General features: G+C 45.6%; 1 protein-coding gene across 2 annotated transcripts; it reads right to left on the minus strand.

Annotated features, from left to right (window-relative positions):
• Nucleotides 1–19,521: 19,521 nt before the first annotated feature.
• DMRT2 (doublesex and mab-3 related transcription factor 2) lies at nt 19,522–23,962 on the minus strand. Of its 2 annotated transcripts, XM_075739855.1 has the most exons (4): nt 23,644–23,962; nt 22,687–23,052; nt 22,499–22,601; nt 19,522–20,848 (listed from the first exon to the last, which is right to left on the minus strand). In XM_075739855.1, exons 2-4 carry the CDS (start codon nt 23,032–23,034, stop codon nt 19,827–19,829), a joined length of 1,473 nt encoding a protein of 490 aa, XP_075595970.1. In that variant the 5' UTR covers nt 23,035–23,052; nt 23,644–23,962; the 3' UTR covers nt 19,522–19,826. The 2 variants fall into 2 exon arrangements, with proteins under 2 accessions (XP_075595970.1, XP_075595971.1); XM_075739856.1 differs by lacking the exons at nt 22,499–22,601; nt 22,687–23,052; nt 23,644–23,962 and adding an exon at nt 21,523–21,680 and having other exon boundaries at nt 19,535–20,848.
• Between the last annotated feature and the right edge of the window lie 939 nt (nt 23,963–24,901).

Here is a 24,901-nt window from a genome sequence, read left to right on the forward strand (position 1 = left end):
TGAAAGATGAGCTGAGGAACATCCAGGTACAAGGTCTCCAAATCAGTGTTTCCAGGATGGCCTCTTGAATTCACTAGTCAGTGTTACGCATTTGGGATTTACCAGCATTTGTGCTGTGAACAGGCCTACTGAAGAGGAATACCGTGTTTCTTATGGAAAGTTAAACCACCGAGCACGTCAGTAGAAGTGTGACTGCCCTAGAAAGGAGTAAAAGACAAGGAATAAGTCATTTTCACACCACTCCACAGCAGAAATCCTTTCCATAACAACTAGTCACAAAATTGCTGATGAGAACTCATTGTCCTTTCACCTTGGACCTGATTCTTTTCTCAGAGAAGTTCTGTTCAACAAAATGCCATTTTCTACAGTAAAGCAACTCTGGAGTCACACCACAGCCCTACAAAGAGCCATCTGGAAGAGGGCTTATGCAACACGTGTGGCCTACGTGCAGCAACTTTACCAGGCTTTTCATGCCCAGTCTTGCTTGTGCTTGGCAATGAGAAGACAAACAACCAACCCAAGGCAGGGCTGCTATTCATTTCTTGTTCCACCACAAACCTACCCCAGCACCCAAATCTCGCATGCCTGGCACAGCTGGAGGAGTGCTTTTCCACATTGCCCATAGGCTGCACAGGGCCATGAGGTGCTCTGGTGCTGAACCATGCCACTTGATTCCTGCTTTGTGTGACTGAATTTGAGCTTATAAAATAGGCTTATTATTGTCCAGCTGTATTTTAGATGCCACCTTCAGACCAAGAAATTCAACTTGTCTGTTTAGCCAGAGGTAAAAACCATTCAAATGCTATTGCAGGAGAAGATTAAAAAAATATGGGGGAAATCATGTCTATCCAGCTTGCTTATAGGTCTTTTTTAAGCAAAGACAGCATGCTGTGTCAGGCAATGTACTAGCCAGCATGTTTTAACAACTGCAGACTGGACCATTACTTTGCCCATGTCACTGTCGTGGTTTAACCCAGCCTGCAGCTAAAACAACCACATAGCCATTCGCTCACTGCCCCCCTCCCATTGGGATGGGGGAGAGAACTGAAAATCGGGAAAAAAAGTAAAACTCATAGGTTGAAATAAAGACAGTTTAATAGGACAGAAAAGATTAATAATAATAATAATAATAATAAAAGAATATACAAAACAAGTGATGAACAGCACAATTTCTCACCACCTGAAGTCGATGCTCAGCAAGACCCTGAGCTAACCTGCCTCCTGGCAAACCCCCCAGTTAAATACTGAGCATGACATCATATGGCATGGAATATCCCTTTGGTCAGTTTTGGGTCAGCTGTCCTGGCTGTGTCCCCTCCAGCTTCTTGGGTTCCCCCCACCTTATTGTTGGCAGGTCAGTATAAGAAGCTGGAAAGTCCTTGGCTGCTTGGCAACAACCAAAACATCATTGTATTGTCAACATTATTCTCATCCTAAGTCTAAAACCCAGCACTATACCAGCTGCTAGGAGGAAAATGAATGCTGTCCCTGCCGAAACCAGGACAGTCACATCCCAGGACAGTGAGCGCAGGGAGAGAATGTTAATACATCACACTGATTTCTATCCATTTCCTCCCCAGCTAAGGAGGAAGAGAAGCAATTCAGGCCATGCTCTAGACATCTCCTCCCCTTCATAAATCCCTGAATTCACTGAGGCCTTTCTGCAGAGACAGGCACATACCACTGGGTAGAAGGGAAGTTTTTCAGACAGATCTGAGAAGTCACATGTCAGAGCCTGTCTATACTGTGAATGCAAGGGTATTGTGATTGTTTTATGGCTCTCGGAAGGTATAAAATGACGCGGTGACCTGAGCTGCTCAGATGCATTTGTGGAAGAGAAAAAACGCTGGACATGTGCCTATTCTGGCTTCTTCCTAATGCACAAGGAGAGCCTGACCACTTTCACCTTTTAGAGGGATGTAGGGCAATTTGCCTGCTTGTTACTGCTTTCACATTAAGAAAAAGTTTTGCACAGTATGGAAGCGCTGATTAGTAGCAATAACTGGTAGCAGAGAGGGTGAAACTGGGTTAATTGAGGCTGTCTAAAACTCTCTAGGCATTTTCAGTATGATTCACACACACCAAGAAGAAAAAACATCCTAGGTAATGAAACAGCACAGTTGCTGCTTCAGTTAGTGGCCAACAGTGGTCCTAACTGACATCTCTGAAGGTCCCAGGAGGACTGCCAATGAAACCAGGGCAGAAAAGTCTTGGCAGACTCAACAGTCCCAAGGTTAAAAAAGAAAAGCCAAGGAAGGTCAATCTGAAAGCAGTTTCAGTTCCTCCTAATACATTGGAAAGAATTCTCTTTCAGAATACATCTTTGAAATGATGGTATACGTGACTGATTATTGTATTTAGCATCATGACTGCTTACTTCCTCCTGATTCAAACCCACCTTTCCACTCTGCCTGTTGTTTTTGAAGCACTCCAGGAGCTGGCCCAGGTCCATCAGAGCAAACAGCCGCACGTCATTTGTGCCATGTTTCCCTCTGCAGACTCCTACCACAGCCAGCATACATTTCAACTTTCAAGTGACAGGATTTCACCTTTAGCCTTGGACAAACTGAGGGCTGTATGGCCCAGGCATAGGAACATATCACTGTATCACATCTTTCATTTTACCCACCCACACTCGCAATGTTGCTTTCAGAATACACATAAAAAATTAAGCAGGAGCACCTGCTCCCAGAGGAAGAAATTGTATTTGCCTGTTATAAACCAATCTAGATAATTTAGATAAACAAACTTGCTGTAACTAGCCACAATGGCTAGTCAATCTATGTTTATGATCTGTATTTACCATTAGTCTTAACTACACTGTATATTTTAAAAATAAAGTCATGTCTTGTTTTTATAGACTCAAATATGCTAACCCAGCAAATGCAGGTAGGTGAAAAGGAGTGTCCTTTGCTATTTTCTAACTAGGGCATTGATTTAGTTCTGCTGCATGCATTCCTGAGGCATATCAGCAGCTAGAGTACTTCGCTGACTGATGAGTCCATCCTCCATTCAGTTTATTCCTGCATACATCTACAAGGCATGCACTACAACACAGAGTACCAGTAATGTACCTGTTTGCTGATGTTGCTGGTTTTTTCAATATTCTTTTCTTCCTCAACTTGGTCTCAGGTTGTACATGTCTACATCACTGTGTTTGTAGTTTTGAAGCGTTTTCTCCTTCTGAAGAAACAGTGAAGTTACTTAACAATGTCTCTTTACAGTCTGGTATTCCACGAGCCAGGTGAGATAGGGTGTGAACATACACAATACATCTCTGCACCCTCAGGGTCCTTGCAAGTATACAGCAGTGAAAATGTTTTTCAGTCTTCCTTGCTCTTGAGGCCTCTTTGCACCACACACACACACATATATATAGACAAAATGTGGAAAATTAAGAGCGAAGCTATGAAATCTTCTGCTCTTACGGTTATGAGCTCCTGTTAAAATCACAGGCGTCATCTAGTGGGCACTGGGAGAAATAAGGAGCACCAGTACGCTGCTGATGGATGCTTCCAGCAAGCAGAGGGTCGGAGCAGAGATGCAGGCAATACCGCTTTGCAGCCAGCGGAGGAGAGCAGCGAGGACAAGCCAGTCTCACAGCTGCGCTGCACTCCGGTCACATTCACCGCAAATACCCGAGATCTGCCGCAAAACGGATGCGTTTTTCTAATTTAAACTGCACGGCTGATAAGGAGGTGGCCCTAGCTCATGCTTGCCATAAGACTGAGAACGCGTGAACTTGGAAAAAAAAAATTATTTCTGTCTTCAAAAGGAATGGAAGAGAGGAAACTGCTCCATTGTTGTTTTATTAATTTACAAATGGTGAGTGGATACAGAGAAAGCAATGCTCCTGAGAGTGGGTCATCATTTAAACCAACTAGTCATGTTTAAAAGACAATTTGTAAATTTTTTCAGTGTTCATATTTGTGCAGCATAACGGATTACTTTGTTTGCATTTGATTATTATCTTTAAAATGTATGTTCCCTGCTGCCTAATTAAGAGCATCTCAAATATCATGGCAGCATTATTCAAAAAACTGATATAGTTATATTGGGTGGCAACAGCAGAAAACATTTTAAGACCTGGTCAAGGATCATCATAAGATTCAGATGGCTGTGCCTTCAGTTCTCACTTAGCAGAGGGAAGCAGCCTGTCTGTTCACAAATGTGACCTTTATTACAGCAGCAAGCAAAGCTGATCATGGTACTAATCACCATGAGAACATGACACTGTAGAGAAGGGGCTGTGGCCTGAAAGCTGGCTTTAAGCATATAATAACTGTGCCCCTGCATAAAACGTGAACTTTAAGTAACCATGTGAATGCCACCAGGATGGTAATGTGTCTGCAGTGTTTGCACAGACCAGTCCATCCAGAGCCTGACCTGCTGGTACACCACAGCAGCTGGAAAGGGTAAGGGCAAATTCAGCGGGCAGGAACCCATGAAACGGACACAGGGCTAGCACTGCCAGCTTCCAAATCAGGCGTTCATTTGTCCTCATAACCCCAAGCCTGTCCACATGGAAGCACTCTATTTGCTAAAGTTGTATTACTTGTAGATATATAGGAGGCTCACTCCCACCTAGCATGAAAAGCTTACAGTAGGATGCTGCTGTAATCAATGCAAGTCCTATAGCCTTAGTTATAAAAGACATGCATTTTCAAACTTGAATCACAGCAATACTACCTAATGGAAAAAAGCATATGCCAGGGAATAAGATGGGGCCTTTTGGTGGGCTTAAGGATCAGTCGCAGCTCAACTGAGCGCAATTTGCTGAGCTGAGAAGAGATAGAAGCTGCCTTTGAGTGAGTAAATATCTTATTGGGGGGAAATAAAGGACCTGGCTAGGGAGAGGATTAGTCAAGCAGCCTATAGACAGCATATAGGTAGATGTACAGGAGCACCTTTTGCTGCATCACAGAAGCCCTGGCACTAGGAGCCCCATCAAAGATGGTTGTAAGATGTCTGTGATGAAGAAGCTTGATACGTGAAATATGTGGATGGCATAAACTGTACTCAAGGAGAACTAGAAGACAGCAGGGTGAGAGCATGAACCTATGTTGGAGTAGTCACAGCAGGAGGCCAGCTACTAGCCTTGGGGATGGACACAGCTCAGGAAGGAGTGGCTGCAGGACCAGATGGGGGACAGAAACTTCGGGGTAGGAGCAACGAAGGAATATGTGGTGCCTCAACCCTGTAGTGATTTGAAGAAAGAGTGCTCAGAAGCAACAAACTCCTCCTCATACTTGCTGTCATAACAATTTCTCAAGCACCATACAAAGCATGTCAAAGCTGTCAGGGAGGAAGGCTGTCGGGAAGGTCGTTGTGTTCCTTCCTCCCTCACGCTGACCAGCAGCATTAACCTTGTGTCCAGAGAAAACCTATTGCTCCTTTGAGGGAAGGTACAGAATAGTTTCAGGTTTGCCTGTGAGATCAGCTCTACACATCCCATCTCTGGCTGCTTGGCATTTCCCTCCTCTGTCAGCCAAGGCAGTGTGAGCTCTATGAGCAGGGGAGGAACCTGAGGGACAGATCCTGCTCTGGTGCTGAGTGCCTGCAGAATCTCATAAGAGTCAGAGGCTCACCAGTGATTTATTAGCTGCCAGAGCCATGTCCACAGGTGCCAACTACAAGCCCAAATGACTATAGCTTATATGTCAGCCCCATTGCCTAGTTTTCTGGTGATCACTCGGAAGAGAACTGCTGAATGGTTTGCTTCAGGCAGAGGGACGTGAAAAGTTGCACATCCCTAGCAAGGGACCAGTGAATCCTTCAGGGAGCAGCAGGCTTAGCAGGTCTCTGGCAGCGTGCAGGAGAGGCTCTGAAGACCAGGAAGACATCAAGGGAGAGACCATGAGAGGTTTACATGTAACTCCTTATCTTGGCAGTAATGGGGTAGGAGCAGCAGGGGTGCTCTCCTGGCTATGTTATCCCTTCATCTTAGCTTAAAATCTTGCAGCTACACTTCAGATCTGTTTAACTTTCCTTTTCTGTGGCTATCTGGTCACATACTGTGGCACCCTTAAGGCACAGTTTGTGTATACCACAGGAGAAATTAAGCAAGTAATCACAGCCCACAACCTGATACTTGTGGCATCGGAAAATGAAATTCCCGCCACAGCCACTCCACTTGTGCCTCTCTCATCTTTTTAGAGAGAGTATTTTCTACCTCTCACTGCTGACCAGCTCACACAGGAAAGCCTGAGGGAACCCTTCTTGCCTAGCTAGAATATGTGTGCATGCAGCTTTCTTTAAAAGTGCTTTTAAACACCTCACAGTCCCTCCCCCAGGAGGGGACAGCACCGCCTCCCCGCAACAGCCCTTAAAAGTTATGTGTGGGTGAAAGACAGTTATAGGAGTCTCTAGCCCCATCTTGTACTTTGGTTGTTATCAGACTTTGAGCAACTAATCTCTTTCTGAATGTAGCTCTGTAATAAAGACAGGCCTCAGAGTCGATCCCTCTCTGTTAAGGCTACCACAGCTGTACAAAGTGGAGCAAAGAAGAGGGATTTGCCTTGTCAGACTCTCCCAAGAAGTGCAGGAGGCTGCAGGAAGGAAAGTGGCTTCCAGGGAATCAGATGGAAGAGCAAAGCACACGGCACAACTTCTTGGCTTACAATCTGACATAAAAGTTGCTTAGCTGCACAAGATCGTTTACCCTTGATGTCTGCTCTAAATTGCAATTAAAACCTGAGGAATGCGCTTGGGAAGAGGCATCGTCCTGTATTTGGGTCAGATGACTTACAGGAGCTACAGCAATTCCTGTATTTGAAGAGAAATGACATCGAGGAAAGTGAGTAGGGAGGTAAAGCAGAAAGAAGATGCTCTGTGTACTACAAAGCAGCCCACAAAACAATATTTAGGCTTTTCAAATTTAATTTTAAACTTAAGCATTTATACACCCTCCCTGTTCTCACACTATGGTTTCTGTGGGACCATAAGGCTTCTGCTGAGATATTCAAGTTCTCCATAAAAGAAGCCAAATGCCATGGTCCCAGATTACCTGCAGAATCAGGAGCAACAGCAAGGGGTTGTAAAAATACAAAAAGCCATTAAAATCATGGCTGTCTCTGAAAGTGGTAGAAGCAGGTTGGATTTAGCAGAAATCTGGCTCAGATAAGCTCTTTTGGCTAAACTAAACCATTTAATGGAGGTTAACACTATCACTTTCAATGAAAAGTTACCCAACAAGAGAGCAATACCCACTTGTGTGCTATTGGGTAGTGAGTATCTGTCATGGATACAGGTAAATGCCACATTTGAACAACTTCTGGAGTGGGAGCGTGCACAGTGGGACCTGCACCCTGCCAGCGAGGACACTCTTGCCAAAGCTAGACACTGACACACGATTTGTTTTCTTGGGAGCTCTTGAAAGGTTTATTCTCTTTCAGTCTGGAAGATGGCACAAACTTGAAATGCTGTCCTGTGGTCAGCTACGTTTCCCCCTAGACAACAGATGACAGTAACAGTATTTCTTTGGAGCAGGTGTATGTTCATGTGTAGCATGAATCACTGTTGGACTTCCCATCTCCAACCTTTCTATCCTTGAAAGCTATTATCCAAACAAGGACTGATGGTGCACTCAAGAATACTTATTTCACAAATCCGTCCTTTAGGAAGTTTTGACATGCTAGTTCTGATACACTGCAGCTATTTTTAATTTACTTTATTGACAATATCTGCAAACAACATTTCCCCATTCTAAAACCCAGCCCTTTTGTGATTAAACCTATTTGATAACAACATTGCCTCATAAGCAGGAAAGTAAAATAATCCAGGAATGAAACACTGTATAGGGCTTTTGGAGGGTGACATCTGAATGTACTTAGTGGAGAGGAAACTTCTTTTTTTTTTTTTTTTTTTTTTTACTTTCATTTCTTGCTTCTTTTATCCTTAAGCTCTGCAATAAACTAGCACTCTATGGTTAAAAAGTCAGGAGAACAGATGTATGGTACCAGTGCATCGGAATCTGTATTTCAGCTATGGGGTGTAAATTATAAGTCCTTCCAAGAAGCTTTGAGAGTATCTAGCTAGCTTTTGCTGCAATGATATTGCAATAAAAAAAATGATGATCATCATCATCATCATTATCATTATTATTATTATTATTATTCCAGTCACTTGATTACACTAAAGTAAACACTTCAGTCAAAGTTCAGACAGGGTTCACCATTCAGCTTGCTGCATTTAAGGTGAATCCTAAAGAAATTTCACTGAGCATTGCACATTTTGCAGCATGTTTCAGTCAGCTCCAAGCCAAGCTTCTTACCAGGGGCCTGCTTGTCCCTCTGCTAACTCTGCAAAACATTTGAAGGCCAAACTACACTACCAAGCATCGTACAATAAATGTTGAGGATTTGGGTGTTAGCAGCCACATGCTAAAGTGATTTTACATGGCTCCTTTCTTATCCCTGGTTTGTCCTACACTCTTTTCATGTACGTGTCCCATTTGAGAGGGAATATATCTAGCAATTGCAGCGTGTGGAAGCTTGTTTTTATTATATTTGATTAAGGTTCCTTTACCACAGAGAGTGTTGGTTAGCAGTGAAAGAGTCAAAATGCCTGTGTTGGGTGTCTGGATGTGGCTCTGCCTCAGCGCTGGGCAGACTGTGAGGCCGGCCTCCACACCTCACCTCAGCCCCTGGTGAGATGTTCCCGATGGCCACCTGAGAACAACTCAGGGCAAGTGATCTGTTCTGGTCTCTCCTGCAGCCTGCTTCACCCTGCTGTCCCCAGAAGCCACCTGAGGTCAGGGCAGCTAAAGGCGCCTGCTCCCCCTCCGAACTGTCGCAGTACCTCATCATGGGTTGGGACCTGTTAGTGTCCTTACGAAGTACCCTGAGGTATCAGAGCAAAAAAGGACACACAGTGTTTATCGCTGAAGTTTGCCAACCTTAGCAAGGTGTCTCTACGCTCAGTAGGAGGCTATAAAGGGGAGACCCAAAAGGTGAACAAGCTTTCCCAAAGCACATCCCACAGGGAGGTGTCTCCTGTTAGGCAGGACACAGCATACCATGTTCCCTCTGCCTAGGAAGATTGTCAGTGCTCTGGAAACCTGTATATGCTGTTGTGGACTGGGAGGGTCTTGCATTACTTTGTTAATCCAGTGATCTATATAGATGGGGATGAAGATGTCCATTTTTAAGAACTTATTAGTCAGCATGTGCTTTTTCCCAGCAGGAAGAAGTGGCACATCAGGCTGCTAGCTTGGCAAGGAGACACTGATCAGCAGCTGCAAATTCAGCCTTTCGTCTCCACACCCAGAAGCGAGTGCATTAACTAGGCCATTGGCAAAATTTTCATGGCACCAGGGGTCCTGACACCAGAGCATTACCCCACCACATCTGTCCTTGTTTGTGAAGTGCTCTTCTCCTACCTTGCAGGTGAGGAACAAAGAGAGGACTTTCACCAGCAGCTTTGGTGGTAGCAGAACTGAGCCCTCAGGTCCCACAGCATACCTGCAGTGCATCCAGGGCCAAGCCACTGCTGATCCCCATGCAGGGATCTTGATCTTTGGGAGCTCTTGTCCCTTTTCCCAAAATCCCCATAGCAAATGGCCAAAGGACCTGCCCACAAACGCGCCATTGAGTTGTCCAAAGCAGAGACAGAAATCCTGCTTGCACAGAATGTTGTCCTCCTGCCGGGCTGAAATATGGGAGCCATTGCTTTGTTGTCTAAACCAACTTTTACACGATCTACCCAGATATGGAATGACTAGCAATAGCTCACCAGATATTGCTGGCCCTGGATGGCTTTCCAAGATGCAACCCTTCTTGGGTAAAAGTTTTTCTTAAAAAGCCCCAAAACATCCAGATGCTCCCATGTATTATCATGCTAGATGCTCCCTGTCTCCTGGCTCCATGAGTTTGAACTCTTCAGCTGGCAGAGACCAATGGAGCAGCCAACCATGGCCAGCTTCTTCAGAATTGCTCTGCCCCTTTCCTAGGAGCAGATGGCCTGTATTTACTCCTCGCTCAGTCTAACCAGTCACCGATCTTCCTGTCAAAGCAAGGAGCTGCGAAGCAGGGCCAGAAATGGTGATAGTTTCTACACCATCAACACAGTTCATTGAGCCTTTTAAGATCTAGAAGACTTTAACAAGCAGAAAGAGATTTGCAATATTGATGTGCTCTAAAGATGGCTTGGCAGAAGTTAGCTGACTTTCTTTTACATGCAGGCACTGTAACCTGTGATATGCTGAACACACGATTTCTGGCCTTCCTTTTGGTCCAAACATCAGTCCCAATATTCACTGTATCTCCTTTTCATAGACTTCATCATCCATAATGGGTGACACAGCAGATGGCCTTCATTTTCCCTGCGCTCCAAGTCTCTGCATGCACCTCAGCTTACTGCCTCATGGCTTTAATCTCCCAAACACTTTGGTCTATTTGCTTAACACAAGAATGCATTTCCTCAATATAAAACAACAGCAAGGACTGAGCGGTCCAAAATAACTGCAGGAAGGAATTAATCAGATCAGCTGCATAATAAAACATCAGCCATAAGACTGAATTAGTCTTTATTTTTTTTCTTGGAAGATTTAGGCCACATTTTGAAAGCTCTTGAGCAAACCAATGGCATGACAGTTTGAACATAAAACACTTCCATTTAAGCATGCTCAAGTATGCAACTGCAGAATGCACCATACAAACATTTTGGAGATCTGCCTTCTGGACTCAGCTGTTAACTCTGAACAAGTATCAAAAAGCAGAGTGTTTTAGAAAAGCTTGCAACTGCTTTTGCTGAAAACCTTCATTCTGTCAGAATTCTTGTCTCTTCTAACAAATGGCTGTGTGGAGGTAAACATCTCTGCTTCATTTTTGACAGCAATGGAAACTGGGCAGGTTATAACTGCAGGTTGAAAGACTGAGCCCTATATTTTATCCTACTCTCACGGTCTTTCTGAAACAACATGTCAGAGGAACATTCATAATTGTAATGTATTCCATACATTTTCTGGTATAATCAGTACACAAGAGACTCTTCGGATGTACAGTCACTAGGGAGTAGTGCCTACCCTGTTTTGACTCAGATGCAGTATGATCTTTACCCTTTGCTGTAAATTGGCTCAGAGCACATCTTTATGTGTCAGTTTTGCCTACTCACTTTCAGATGTTACCAGCTTCCAGTGCTATGGAGCTGCTTTGGAGTACATGTGATTTTCATTTTACACATTTTTCAGTTCCTTCATACGCCCAAATGAAAAATCCAGTGTTCAGGGACATCACATGGATTTATGATACTCTGTGGTGGGACTTTGTGTTCAGAACCTAATGAATGGATTATCCTCATCCACATGAGGCATTTCCCAGCTGTGGGAGATACGTTACTATTCCTTGTTTATTTTGCAGCTTCTGCATGAGCATGTTGAACTGGTTGCTTTGTAGAAAGCCCTTGCAAGTCACTCTGGGGTAGGCTGTTTTACAGCACAAGAACCCAATCCTGAGCACAAGTAGTGCCAGTACTCAACTGCTGTCACATGTAAAGGGAAGCATGGACCTCAGCACTCATGTGACTCCACTGGTATCTCCTAGACAGAAGGGGATATCATGTGTGGCAGGAAAGGAAGTAGCTTAGAAAGGTACATAAGATTAACTGCATGGGAGAGGATGACAGGGAAAGCACATGAGAACAAACGCTTTTTTTAGCCTCATTTCCCAAAGCATTTTGCATCTACTTTACTTCTCTCCACTTTTGAAACTATTTCAGCTATATTCGCAGACATTAGCAGTCCCAATGATAGCAAACAAGTGTCTCGGATATAGTCAGTTAGAGAAGATACACTGTACAGATGTCTCCACGCCAGGAGAAAAAGTGGTAGGAGGAGCCCTACTTTTATTAGTTGCACTACAGAGAATCCAACTCAAAGACAACCTTCTACTGGGATCCTGGCTTCAAGCAATGCGTCGCTTACAGAAGGGCTTGATTTGCATTTGCAGGAGTAAAAGTGAGTGCCAAGAAAAAGGAAAAGCAAAGCCAGCTAAGAAAACACATGCCAGTCTTCTACTTCTCATGTACCTGCTGGAAGGATATCAACCCATATCCACCAAGCGTATGCTTTGGTGCTGTGGGAAGCCAAGTGTGAGCTGTTGTGCAGTGAACAGTAAGAAGCAGGGGAGTGCAAAGATAAGCTCTCTTTTATTACTGGGGATCCTGTTGCTAACATATGTATGTGTTCCTTTCTGTAAGCCTGGACCTATTACTGGTTGTCATAAATTACAGAAGATCATGCACTCAGCATAACCTTCTGCTCATATTCTCCTCTGTTAGATGCAAACCCCTTTATGGTTAGCTACACCATCATTGGTTTGAGGTTAAATTATTAGAAATAATGCTCATGGCCTCATGGGTTTATTCTCAGTTGTGCTTAGTTCAAAATCCCTGAGTTGCTCTTCTCTAATTCTGAGCAAGGAATTTAATGGACTGAAGAAAAGAGTTTTATCCCAAAAACTTTTTTCCTCTCACTTCTTTGCATTGCAGAGCCTCTGCCTAAAGCCTCCATACCCAGCAGAGCTTGCCCCCTTACCGCTACATCTGCAAACTGTTAGCCCACAACCACTACTCACGCAGAACATCTCAGCTTTGTAAGCAAACAGTTTTGCACTGGGGAATACTGTACTCTCTGAAAAAACCTAAAGCTTTTTGACTGAAAAAAGCTCTGCCAGCATGCTCCAAAACTGGCCGCCACCCATCCACCGGCATGAGGATGGCTGGCTGTCCCTCTGTGGCCAGGGGGGTGCTCAGGCCGTGGTTGTGCTCTCCCTGCCCGGCTGGAGCAGGCACCATGGGAAGCATGCAGGTGCTGGGCTCTCTGCAGGACTCTGCTGCCATTCCCCACTTTCTCAAAGGCCAGCATGGAGAAGGTGTAAGTCAGGTGGAGCTGACCCACCAGCCACTAGGTAAAGTCCTCCTTGGCAGTTTTGGTCTATGTTTTCCTCTGTACTTTTCTGCCATACCAAGATTATTTCCCAAAGTGACAAAGCTACCAGCTCCCTCTAGGCACATCCTAGAGGCAGATTAATGACAAAGCAATTTCTGTATGAAGCCCTTTGTTCTTGAACTTGAATCCTAGACGAGTTTGCCAGAGTCAGAATGGAAATCATTTTAAACTATGATAAAGAGACTCCTAGACTCCTGTTTTCTGAGTCCATTTATGAAAAAGTGATACAGGAAGGTATGGTGAGTGATGAGGTGAACATCATGTTTGAAGCTGTGGGGAACTCAGCCCTTCCTAACGTAAGGCTTTTCAGTCGTGCTTTATGGAACTACTTCATATTGAGCCTGAGCTGAAGTCTTAGCATCACCTTAATCTCAGGTTTGCATAGGTTTGCAGTATGGTTGTTGTTATGCTTTCAGAAATTTCACAACTACTCTTTTTTTCCTTTCAGACCTTGCAATCCTAAAGTTATAGGGAGTCATTTCTTTTTGCACTTACTCCATCATGAATCTAGTATGTGATGATTTAACAAAGGAGAGTTTATTTAATCCTAGTGCAGATGACAGTAGTACATTACAAAATGTAAGTTGTGCATAACGTGTCCTGAGACAGGGTGGCCCTGGTGGACGCTGTGTGAACTAGACGGCAGCAGTGTGCTCTTCAGCAAGTATGTCCAACCACATCCTAGTCTGCATTTGGCAGAGCGTTGCCAACATGTGGAGAGAGGTGATCCCTCCTCACTACTCAGCCCCAGTGTGATACATCTGGAGTACTGTGTCCAGTGCTGGGCTCCCCTGTACAAAAGAACATACTGGACTGAGCCCAGTGAAGGCACCTTGAAGATGATTAAGGGACTGGAACATCATATCAAGAAAGGCTGAGAGAGCTGGGGCTGTCCAGCCTGGAGAACAGAAGGCTCAGTTGTATATATACCTTGTGTATAGATAGTGGGAGCAAAGACAGTGGAAGCAAAGAAGAAAGACTTTGCAGTGATGTCCAGGACAGGACAAGGGGCTATGGGCACACACTGGAATACAGGAAATTCCTTCTAAACAGAACTTTTGTTTTCCTTTGCGGGTGGACAAGCACTGGAACAGGCTGCCCAGAGAGGCTGTGAAGTCTACATCCTTAGAAATATACAAACCCAACTGAACACAGCCCTGACCAACCTGCTGTGGCTGACCTGGTATGGTCAGGGGTGGGACTGGGTGGTATCCAGAGCTGCTGTCCAGCCTCAGTGCCACCGCAGTTCTATGCTATGATTCTATCACATAGCACTAAGCTCCAATTAATGAACGTTTGAGGATACAGTAGAGGAATTAGTACTGCAGTTATTACAAGGTAAGGACAGCTCAGACAGTAACAAGTGTAAATAAAGTTTTTCAACTGAATGAAAGATTAAATAAAATGTGACTTTTTCACATAAAGTGTAAGGCTCCTGTACATTTGTCACCTCCAAGTCACTTGCCAAAGTCTTCTGATGATTTTTTTTTCAGCTCGCCATTCATGCTTACACTGCTGCAAGTCTAAAATTGCCTGAAAGGAGTTGGCTTTGTCTATACATATTTTACACTAAGATTTTGTTTTCCTGTCAGTATACATAGCTCACCTTTCTAAATCTATGATCCAACAATTCTGTGACTACTTATAGCATCTTTCCACAGAAGACCAACACTCAGTGTGCTTTTCATGACCCAGAGGCAAGCCATCTCTAAAGATGGATGGTTCACCCATGTTTTCTGTCCCACTTAGAAAAGTGGAGTCTGGCCATGGCCAACTCATGTAGGAGGTTCTTTGTTTAGAAATAAAATGGGTAGATGAACACTGGACAGGCTGTAATGGATGCCACTATTAGCTCTTGATATACAAATATAGAAACTGTTTATCATGCATGGTACTAGTTCAACCTACCTATTTCCTGCCCAACTGGATTGCCAAGCAATGAGTGAAAAATCTAGTCTCTTTTTCAAGCCTACATTTGGCCAACCACAGTGCAGTACAGATGTGGAGGCTGTCAGCCAGAGAGCGTGACTGAAATCTGGCATTCCTAAAACCTTTGTATCTCTTCTAAACTTACTCCCAGACTCCATCTTGCAAGGCTAAGTACATATCTTAGTAGGCTCCAGTTGGTATACACATCGGTAGACTTGCCTATGCAGTTTTTCACTTTTCCTTGAGGGGATTTCAACTGTAATTATTTTTTACAAAAGTCAGGGGAAAGAACACTGCCCTCTTCCAATGTAATTTTTCATTCTTCCAATTCTTCCAACATAATATCTCAATAACTGAATATGAAAAATCACTCCATTATTTTCTATTGGGCATTGGACGCTCTTATTTGTCAGCAAAAACAAACGTGGTAACACCCAGGTTAGACAGTGATTTTTCATTCCAGAGACCCAAATGCCCTCACATCCATGCGAAGTTTGGAGCACTGAGTTTAGAGTGAGGGGTAGACTCCTACCTTCAGTTTGTAACCATGGAGCAGTGCCAGCATCAGGCCCCATACTGCAGGCAACAGGTCACAGTAACAGCAGAGCTCACTGGCTTTGGGCTACCAACTCCAAATGACAACAAAGAGGATGGCTGCAGCCCGTGAACCTGATTTCTGACCTGTTTCTAGACAGAAAAATCATTGTGTCTTGTTCACAAAGAGCTGGTGCTGGGGACAGGAAGAAAGGGAACTGATAATGTTGAATGATTTGATTATATTTTTTTCCAGTTTGCATGTTTTCATTGTTTATGAAGAGCGATGCTTCCTCCCATAAAACACTAACTGGTTCCTGTCTTCCCAGTCACGCTGACATTCCTGCCACTGGTTTCCGCCTGCCCATACATGCTTCCCCAGCAGCCCTTCTTGTATAAGCCACAGTTTGTCTTGGTTTCAATGCAAGCAAACAGAAAATGGCTGATCACTACTATCTGAGTTAAAGGAGGCATTATGTGTACTTTATGCTGTTCAGCTGGCAGAAATTCAGAGAAGGAACTTAGTGATACAGTGAGAATCTCATTCATCATGGGCAATGACTCCTGGTGCCAGCTTTCACATCAAGGTCAGCTGAATGGAAAGTGTTGGGTACGGGAACTGAAAGGCCTGATCGTGCAAACAAGCTGCCAAATCAAGATGAGAACATACCTCCCTGCTCTACACTTAAAGAAATTTAAAGAGTGTCAAATTCTCTAATTCCAGAACAATAGCAAATGGGAGCTGGTTAAAGTTCAGTCTTCAGAGCCATTAACTCTACAGGCACTTGTGCCTTCACAGCTGGTCAAAAAGTGAATTGCTTTTATGATCCCAAGGAGACAAGGAGCTCAGACTGCAAAACTCAGAGAGGTCTTTGTCATAGCAGAAGGACAAGCAGACAGCACATGAGGGAGAAGCACTGCCACCGCAGCAGCTGTCAATAACCTATCCCTTCTCCAAGTGAACCCACCACCACTCACTCTGTGCCACCAGACCAGGTAGAAAACCAGGCACTGTCTGGGAATGTCCAGTTCAGGAATTAATAGTAATTAATTAGTAATTAAACTTAACTCCTCTAGTTCTGTACACTTACACACTTCTGCATACCTTTAAATTTTTTTGTCTCAGCATGCATATGGAGGGCCTGCACTTCCAAAAATTAGTTGGTTGTCTCTGACAACGCCATCAGCCAGGCTTGCTTTTTTGCAGAGCAAGTAAATAATTTTTCTTTGTACTCCTTTCCACAACCATTTTGTGCTCCACAGCCAGCACAGGTTCTTGACCTCCTGTCCCAACCCTAAAGCTGAGCTTCCCAACAGGCGTGTTCCACCATCGCGTAAGAAAAGCTGAGGTCAGAAGGGGATCAGAAGGGAAATGCAACCTGACGTCCATGAGCGCAGTGGACAAAGGTGCATCTCATACTCAGAGAAAACTAGTCACACTGTACAGGAGATACAGGTGTCCACACGTCCAACAAATGCCACAAAAATTGTATTTAAGAAGCAGGGAGCATAGGGGACCATACAATATTTTAGCAGCTGACTTACTGCCAGGGAGACACTGCCTAGCAGTTAGTGCTAGACAGTTTCAGAGCAATGACTTCTCCTCAAGTTTGCACAGCTGCACCAGCACATGCAGACAAGTAGCTACTTCTGCTCTAGAGAAGCCCATGGCTGAAAGAGGCAAGGGTGCTATACCTTCACTGCAAAGACGTGAGGAAAATCACACGGTGTCTGTGTATGTGCTACCTTGCTCAAGCTACTAATCTTCCTCTCCATGAACAATAGACTTTATATATGTTTTTAACAAAGGAAAGGAAAAAACAATCTGGGTGCAACAAGCTTTCAAGATGCACGAGAGAGCTAAGGCCCCAGGTCTTTGAAATGAAAGGAAGCTAAATACAGGGAGAAGTAGCTAATGGCACTGAAGCAAGATGTGAGCAAGTGACAGCAAGACAGGGGGGCCAAATGCTGACTCCAGTGAGACTTATTTGTTAAGCGAAGCAAACCATTTGTCCAAGTTTCACTTCAAGGGTCACATTTTTTCAAATAGTCATAGAAATGTCACTCCTGATGACTGGAATTTGAACAAAACTATCTGGAACATACATATATTATGTATATAAGTGTGTGTGTGTATATACATATATATTAATGTTTGGTATATCTTCAGAATTTGAATTTGTTCAGTTTAGCTGATTCTTTAAAAGGTCAAGAGGTACTAGTCTGTTGGAGGGGTTTGGTTTTCTGCTCTTTTTTTAAGAGATAAATAAAGACAAATGACTTCGTGGAAAAATATTTCAGATGTTAAATTGAACTATGTTAGATGCACACATTGTCAGGCAAAAAAATATTTATGCAGGACTAATTCCAGTGTCCAATAATGGTTTACTACACAGATTGCTGAACTCTCTTTCATCTGTCATCCTAGTTTATGCCGTGAGCTCAAAAACCAAAACAAATCAAATTTTTAATAACAAAGGAAACCCTGCTTAAATTTAAACCCCTTGTTAGCATTTAATGTTCAACTAAGCCAAAGAAGGAAGCTGTGGTGAAAACAAACAAATATGAAATGTGAAGAATTTCACTCTATTTACTGCCAGTAAAGCTGCTTAGCTTGGTCTGACTGCTAAACTGGCTAACAAGCAGATTCATCTCTAAACTAAGTTAAAACTCCCTCTAATGGCAACTGGATAAAGGACAGAGTTTGAAAAACTGGAAAGCATCTCAATGCATTTGAATTGTACTTTCAGCTAGGCAAAATCTAGTTAGTAAGAATGCTTTTGACAAGTGAAACTTTAGCTAGTGCCCAAGATTCTTTTAAATTCCAACAAATTTGTTTACATTTCTGACATAAAATTTTTATGTGCTTTGTAAGATGTGTTATGTAAAAATTTACACATTACGTAAAATGTATTTTTTCCAATGTGTTTGTTGCTTTAACAAAGTGGCTTAGAAAAGCACCCACAACAGACAACTCCTCCCATCCATGAAAAGGGTCCTGCTATTCAGCAACACCACTCCCAAAAGAAACACTAAACACTTTCAGACATAATTACAGAATCAGAAATTTACAGGCTCGGATTTATTCATAGTAAAATAAGCATTTAACATGGTGCGGTGAGTGTAACAAAATCAGAAAATATTACATTCTGCTCACAAATACCAAACAGAAATTGTCCTTAGAAAATAATAAAACTTAAGAACGAACCACAGCTCCGTTCAACCGGCTGAGCACTGTCTGCAGGATAAAAATGTTAAGGAAGGAAGGTAACCAAGGGGTTACAGGTTAACACTAGATGTGCTAGCAGTAACATATAGAGAAAAACTTATAAAATCATAAATTTAGAAAGCTTCAAGCTCAGTCATAGTGAGAGCTGGTATTGCCTTTTTCTACAACCATTTCAGGTTTCCAGGTAAATTGTACTGGTTAATCTCCTTTATTTCTGCTATGCCTCCAAAAGGGCATAGAATTACAAAACTGAGAGATCATGACTTGATTTCTCGTTAGGAGTAATGATACTGTGCATCATTTTTACAGCCAAAAGGTCACTTCAATTACCACAACACAAGAATCTCAGGCTCTTGCTGGTCAAAAGTGAAATGTTTTCAGAAGAGAAAAATTCTAAGGGGTGGAAATCCCAAGTGAAGTCAGCTGAACATTGAAAAAAAGCAGACCTTTTATTCAAAAACTGAATTTTTGGAAAATGCTGACTTCTTATCCAAAAGGTCACCAGAGCCATTCTCCTCAAATCCAATCTACTAACTCTCTGTTTTAGGAACAGAAGCTTCTATAGAGACGTGTGGAATAAACCAGTCTCTTACACTAGCATGCACTCCACCTTCAGAATAAGAAAGGCATTTGGAATCTGATCCAAACCTCACTTAAGTTAATAAAAAAAGTCTTGGGAATTCACACCTACGTGGACCATTGTTACCTCTTCTGGTAACTTCTTGTTAGCCGAGGTTCAAAGCAGAAATGATGACTTACCCCACCAAGGTAACTAGTAAGTACAGTGGTAATAGCAGATAAAAGAATAAGTATATTCTGAAAGTAGGATATACTTGCCTGTGAGATGGTAGAGACAAAACAGAGATTGGCAAATACTTCTATGCTGGTAGGTAATCTCATTTTATTGAATGGTTTGAAGTGCTGCTTAAAATAACAACACTTTACAGTCTGTACATGCAGTTTCAATGTTTAAAAATTAAATATATTTATTTTTTCAGAAGAGAAAACATGCATATTTATGAACATCATTTTGAGATAAAGAATTACCATTTACAGCAGAAATTCCTCCTTAAAAATCTTTTAAGACAAGGCAGGCAGTAGCAATTCTGCAGAACGCAAAGCATACGAACTCTCTACACTGAAGGTACAGTTTATTCATTAAGAGACATTAGGAACTGCAGAAAAAGGTCATTTAAGGATGGATTCAACTGAAAATGACAGTGGCTCAGTTGAAAGTTTTATTGTGGCCTGTTTGGCCCCAAAGAAGTCTTTTGTGCATTTGTCTATTGTGAACTTGTATTTTTGGTTCTCTTTAATGGCACACTCTCTGTATTTCTTAGAAGTATCTCCGAAAGTCTCTTTCACAAATGATGTTCTCAGTTCTGTTCCCAATCTTTCAGGAAACGTTTGCTCGAATGTCGACTGAAATTTACTGTATTTGAGCGGTGGAGGGGGCTTGGTACTGTCTTTGCTGATCTTGCTTAATACCTGCTCCTGAGGAGCCAGAGAGTCCTTATCAGAAAGCTGAGAGAAAGTCCGTTTTGGAGGAGAGAAAGCTGACCTCTCACGAGCTTCCTGAGGAAGGCACGGTATCTCATTACATGACTGCTGAATCTCTTGTGTGTGGGTCAGCACGAGTGAATTTTCCAGTTTTGGAGACATGATGTCATGCTCAGCGTTGGGACATTCCTGACTTTGTGAGACCTTGGCATCCCAACCTGTCCCAGGTTTGAGAGCTTGGACAGTAGTAGCGTTTAAGAGGCACTGCTGGTAGAGGAGAGCATCACTAATGGGGCCACATTTTGGCCACACTAAGAACCTAGAAGACAGGGGGTACTGCCTGTAGGTAGTAGCTACACTGACATTTGAAGAAATTAGTTCCATGTTGCTGGATCCTGAATACTGCATGGCTAAATCAAGGCAGGTTGGTAAAAAGTTGCAAAACTCCTTGTTTGGAGTGTCAACTTGAGTAGTATTGAAGGCTGTTTTATATGAGTTGTATTCAGCTCCATGCACCATGCGGTTAGGGAGAAAAAGGGCAGCTGCTTGTGTAGCTTCCATCATCTCTCTCTCTTTATACTCTCTCTCTAGCATAATGTTCTCCAACTCTTTATCAGCAAAAGCCCGTCTCTTTCTCATCCTGTCACTTACAGGGGGTGGCAAGGGTGAATTCCCTCCCAGGTAAGGGTCTGTTGGAATAGGACGATAACCTAAAACAACAAAGCAGTGTTAGGAATGAAGCCGCGTAAGAAAAACATTAAAGCTGTGTTAGTAAAAGGGCTCCATTTGGAGCCAGTCCCGCCAGGTGCCGAGTACTTGCTGCACACCCTGGACACCATCAGCTCCTACTGAAGCCACCATGCCACAGAGCCGCAGCTCCCTGTGTCATCGGGCACATTCAGTACAAGTTCTGCAACGCAGATAAGCAAGCCCAGCTCCTCTGACATGAGTGGTCTCCTTCAAAGCTAGCTGATTAATAACTTTAAAAAGCAATTCCAAAACAGCAGGTCGAGGAGGGAAAAAAAAAAAAAAAAAAAAGGCAAAACCCTGCAGTGTGTTATGACCGGTACTGCAACATGCCGCTTAAGGAAATAACCATCCATTTTTACACAAATACAGAAAGTATTCAAATATTTTATTTCTTCTAAACTAAAAGAAAACTCTTATAAAACATAGAAATCCAGTCTCCAGTATATTCCATTACCAGGCTAACTGGATTAATTTAATATAACCAATAGGGTCCAATCCTGTTTGCTCTACCCAGACAAGTAATTCCATTAATTCAATGGGATTACTTACGTGAGTAAGAAGAACAGGGTATTACCTGTTTTCACTCCCATTACTCTTACATGGGTTTCCCCATTGCCAAGGAAAATATCTATACCTACAGCTGATGTCTTTTCTATTCTCTAAAGATCAATCACTATGTACCCATTGCTACAGATGGCAGAAAATTCCAAGGAGAACTAGGAGAAAAGAAAAAGAAAGTTAAGATAAGTTAGAGGAAAGAATAGACAAGACATTTTAAGTGTGAACTGTAGATGAAAATTAGAGGTTTCTAACAGGGCAAAATTTTAATAGCACTTGCACAGGCAAAGAAAAGAGCTTTCTATTAAAAAAAAAGAGACATAAAAGCTAGATTTGAGAACTGTAATGCTTTAAATGGTACAGTTTGGAAAGTAATTAAAGCAGACATAGAAATAAATTTGGGGAGTGGGGAACAAAAAAAGTACACCCTCTCACTAAAATATTCATCTTTAAAATGTCATTCTTCCACAGTTAATATTTTCGACAGGAAAAAAAAATGAGCAGCATATTATGCATATATTACTATTGATAATGCAGCAAATGGTGCTGCTGTGTTAGACGTACAGATTAAAAAAAAAAACAACAACCAAACAAACAAACCTAATTGATTTACTCATTTGCCGATAAAAACAACGGCGAACAGATTACCCAGCACTGCAAAACCCTTCTGGATAGTCATGTAAAAAGAATGTCAGCTTGTAACAGTAACTCTCAAATTTCAAATTACCGTTGCTAGCATTTCAGGCATTATTTTGGGCGCGGGGTGGGGGGGGGGGGTGGGGTGGGACTGAAATTCTGCCACACCGATTGCAGCCACGGAGGGCAGGAGCCGCGGGCGGTGGCTACGGGGGGACCCGCCGCCCGGCGCATGGAGCGGGCGCGCTTTAACGCCGTTCCCGTGTTTATTTCGGGAAATAACGCTGCATTTCACGCGTGTCCGTGAGCATCCGCACCTCGGACGGGACGTACGGGTTTTCCTGAGGGAGAGTGGGGTTTCCCCGCTGCCGGCCGGGGCTGCGGGCAGCCCGTGGAGGGGCGAGGGATGCGCTTACCTTCCAGGATGCTCTTGGCCAGGAGGCTGGGCGTCCGGACGTGCCTCTGGTAGACGGCTTTGCGCTCCAGGCTCGCCTGCTTCCCCGCCAGCCCCTTCTTGTCCTAGGAGAGCGATCGGGCGGCTCCGTCAGCCCGGGGGCCGCCCGTCCCGTCCCGTCCCGACCCGTCCCGTCCCGTCCCCTCTCACCTCGGTGGCCTGCTGCCGTCGGAGCGCCACCTGGGCGGCCATGACGCGCTGCCGCTCCACCACCAGCAGGCAGTTGGCACACTGGCAGTCGCGCCAGCGGCAGAACCGCTTGTGCCCCTTCAGGCACGACACGACGCCGTGGTTGCGGCACCGGGCGCACTTGGGCGTGCGGCTCAGCTTTCGCGGCTCGCCCCTCCGCGGGGCCGCCGCCGCTTCCTCGCCTTCCTCCTCCTCCTCTTCCTCCTCCGGGCCGGCGTTGCTCCGCGGCGCGCCGGGTGTCTCGGCCGCCTCCCCCTCTACGCTCTCCACGTCGATCTCCCAGTCGGCGGCGGCGCGTCCTTCAGCCATGGCTCCTCGGCGGTGCAGCTGCAAGAGAGGGGTCAGGCCGCCCGTCCCCGCGGCGGGACGGCAGCCCGGGCACTCCCGGTTCCCGGGGTGCCCGTCGCCGCCCGGCCCGCCGGCAGCCCCGCCAAGATGTGCCCCCGTCGGGACGTTCATGGCAGAGCCCGCTGGCGATGTCATCTCCCCCCTTGCCGTCTGCTCGGGTGCTCTTCCCTGCGCGCCACGCGGGGCTCAGCTTAGCCTCGACGGCCGCTTCCCCACCGCCCGCCCCGGCTTCCCGGGGAGCTGTGCTCGCCCGCCACAGGCAGGAGCGCATCTCCCGCGGCGGAGAATGAGAAAGGAACCGCCCCAGGGCGATGCCGAGCGCCGCAGGGCTGCGGACCTGTCAGCTTCCCGCGGCGACCTGTTCATTTCGGGATCCTGACAACCCTCCCGCCCGTCGCATTCGGCCTTAGGGGACAGGTAGGGAACACCTGGGCTTCACACACCCGCCCGCTGTCCGCTTCGGCGACCAGGAGCCGTACGGGCCCCTGGAGCAATCTGCATCGCGGAAGCAGTGTCTTCAGACGCCCCCCACCCGGCCTCCCCATCCTTCCTCCCGCATTTTACACTTACCCAAGTTCAGAGCCCGAAGCCGGCAGGCGGTGCAGGCAGCACGCAGCCCCTCGGCTTCCCGCAGCTCGCAGGGCCGCCGCTACCCAAGCCCAGCCAGAGGCAGGGGACTCCCGATCCCCGCACCCGGGGGTGCTCAGCTACCCGACAGCCCGGGCGCCGCGCCGTCGGGTGGGACGCCGCGTCTCAGGGCCGCGGGCCGGGCCGGGCCGGGCCGGGCCGAATCGATCCGAGCCGTGCGTGGATGTGGGTGCGTGCTCGCTGCACCAGCGCCGGGGCTGGTACCCGCCTCGCCCACGCCGCGACCGCCCCGCGGCACAGTGCCCGACGCGCCGGGCCCGCCGCGTTATCAGCGCCGGCCGCCGCTGCCCGCACCGCCCATTGGGCCCGCGCCGCGCGGCCGCCGCTCTGATTGGCCCGCGCCACCGCCGCCCCGCCCCCCCTCCGCACGTGTGCCAGCCGCACGCTCGTGGGTGCGGGCGGGCGCGGGGTGCGTGGGCGGGGGCGGCGCGAATCGCCACCCCACGGGCACAGCCGCGCCGAGCGGGAAAAGTAAGCGGGCCGTGGGGTGGCGATCTTTAATTTTAGGGCAAAAAGGGGGGGGGGGGGGGGAGAAAGAGAGAAAAGATGATAACGCGCGTGACGGTGACAGCTAAGAAACCAGCTCCGCGGGCGAGCGGCGTCCTTCCGACCGGGGAGCGGGCCAGGAGCGCGGGTTCAGAGGGCTGAAACAGCCACCGTCATTTTCGTTTGCGGTCGTTCGCGTTGCTTGCCCCTCGAGTGGAGGGGACCCGTGGCAATGACTGTTTTTCGAGTCTGAGAACGCAACGGAATCGGTGTTGTCTCCCCGCCCTGTCGGGAATGAAAGCGAGGGAAAATATTCGTTTATTTTTTAGCATTCCCTCCCCTCAGTGGCGTTTTCCACCGACCACTGAGTTGTTGAGTAACTTTCTCCTACCCTCTCGCTCCCTGACAGAGGGGGCTCTTCGGAAACTGAAGAATGCCCCTGGTCTCCCAAAACAGGGAGCGATCGAATTTGTAACGCACAAAGTTACACCGGCGGGGTGTTAGGGGTCGGTGCTTCCGTCGGTGAAAATGTGAATTCCCACGGGGACAAAAGCACACAAAATACACCTCGGCCGCGTTCGGCACCGGGCAGGGGAAATGTTAGCGAGTTTAAACAGGGTATCCCCGGGAGAGGGGGGGGCAGGGGGGGAAAGGGCAGGCGGAGACCATCAGTTCCCCACCAGTGTGCTGATCG

Source organism: Balearica regulorum, chromosome Z (assembly GCF_011004875.1).
Source record: "Balearica regulorum gibbericeps isolate bBalReg1 chromosome Z, bBalReg1.pri, whole genome shotgun sequence".
Lineage (NCBI taxonomy): Eukaryota > Metazoa > Chordata > Aves > Gruiformes > Gruidae > Balearica > Balearica regulorum.

Bases quoted from the DNA above. Each gene is read 5' to 3' on its own strand.
- DMRT2 (XM_075739855.1), bottom strand. From the start codon at position 23,034: ATGGCTGAAGGACGCGCCGCCGCCGACTGGGAGATCGACGTGGAGAGC. The intron at 22,602-22,686 runs GTGAGAGGGGAC...TCGCTCTCCTAG, and splicing joins GACGGCAGCAGGCCACCGAG to GACAAGAAGGGGCTGGCGGG. The intron at 20,849-22,498 runs GTAAGCGCATCC...TTGTTGTTTTAG, and splicing joins GGCCAAGAGCATCCTGGAAG to GTTATCGTCCTATTCCAACA.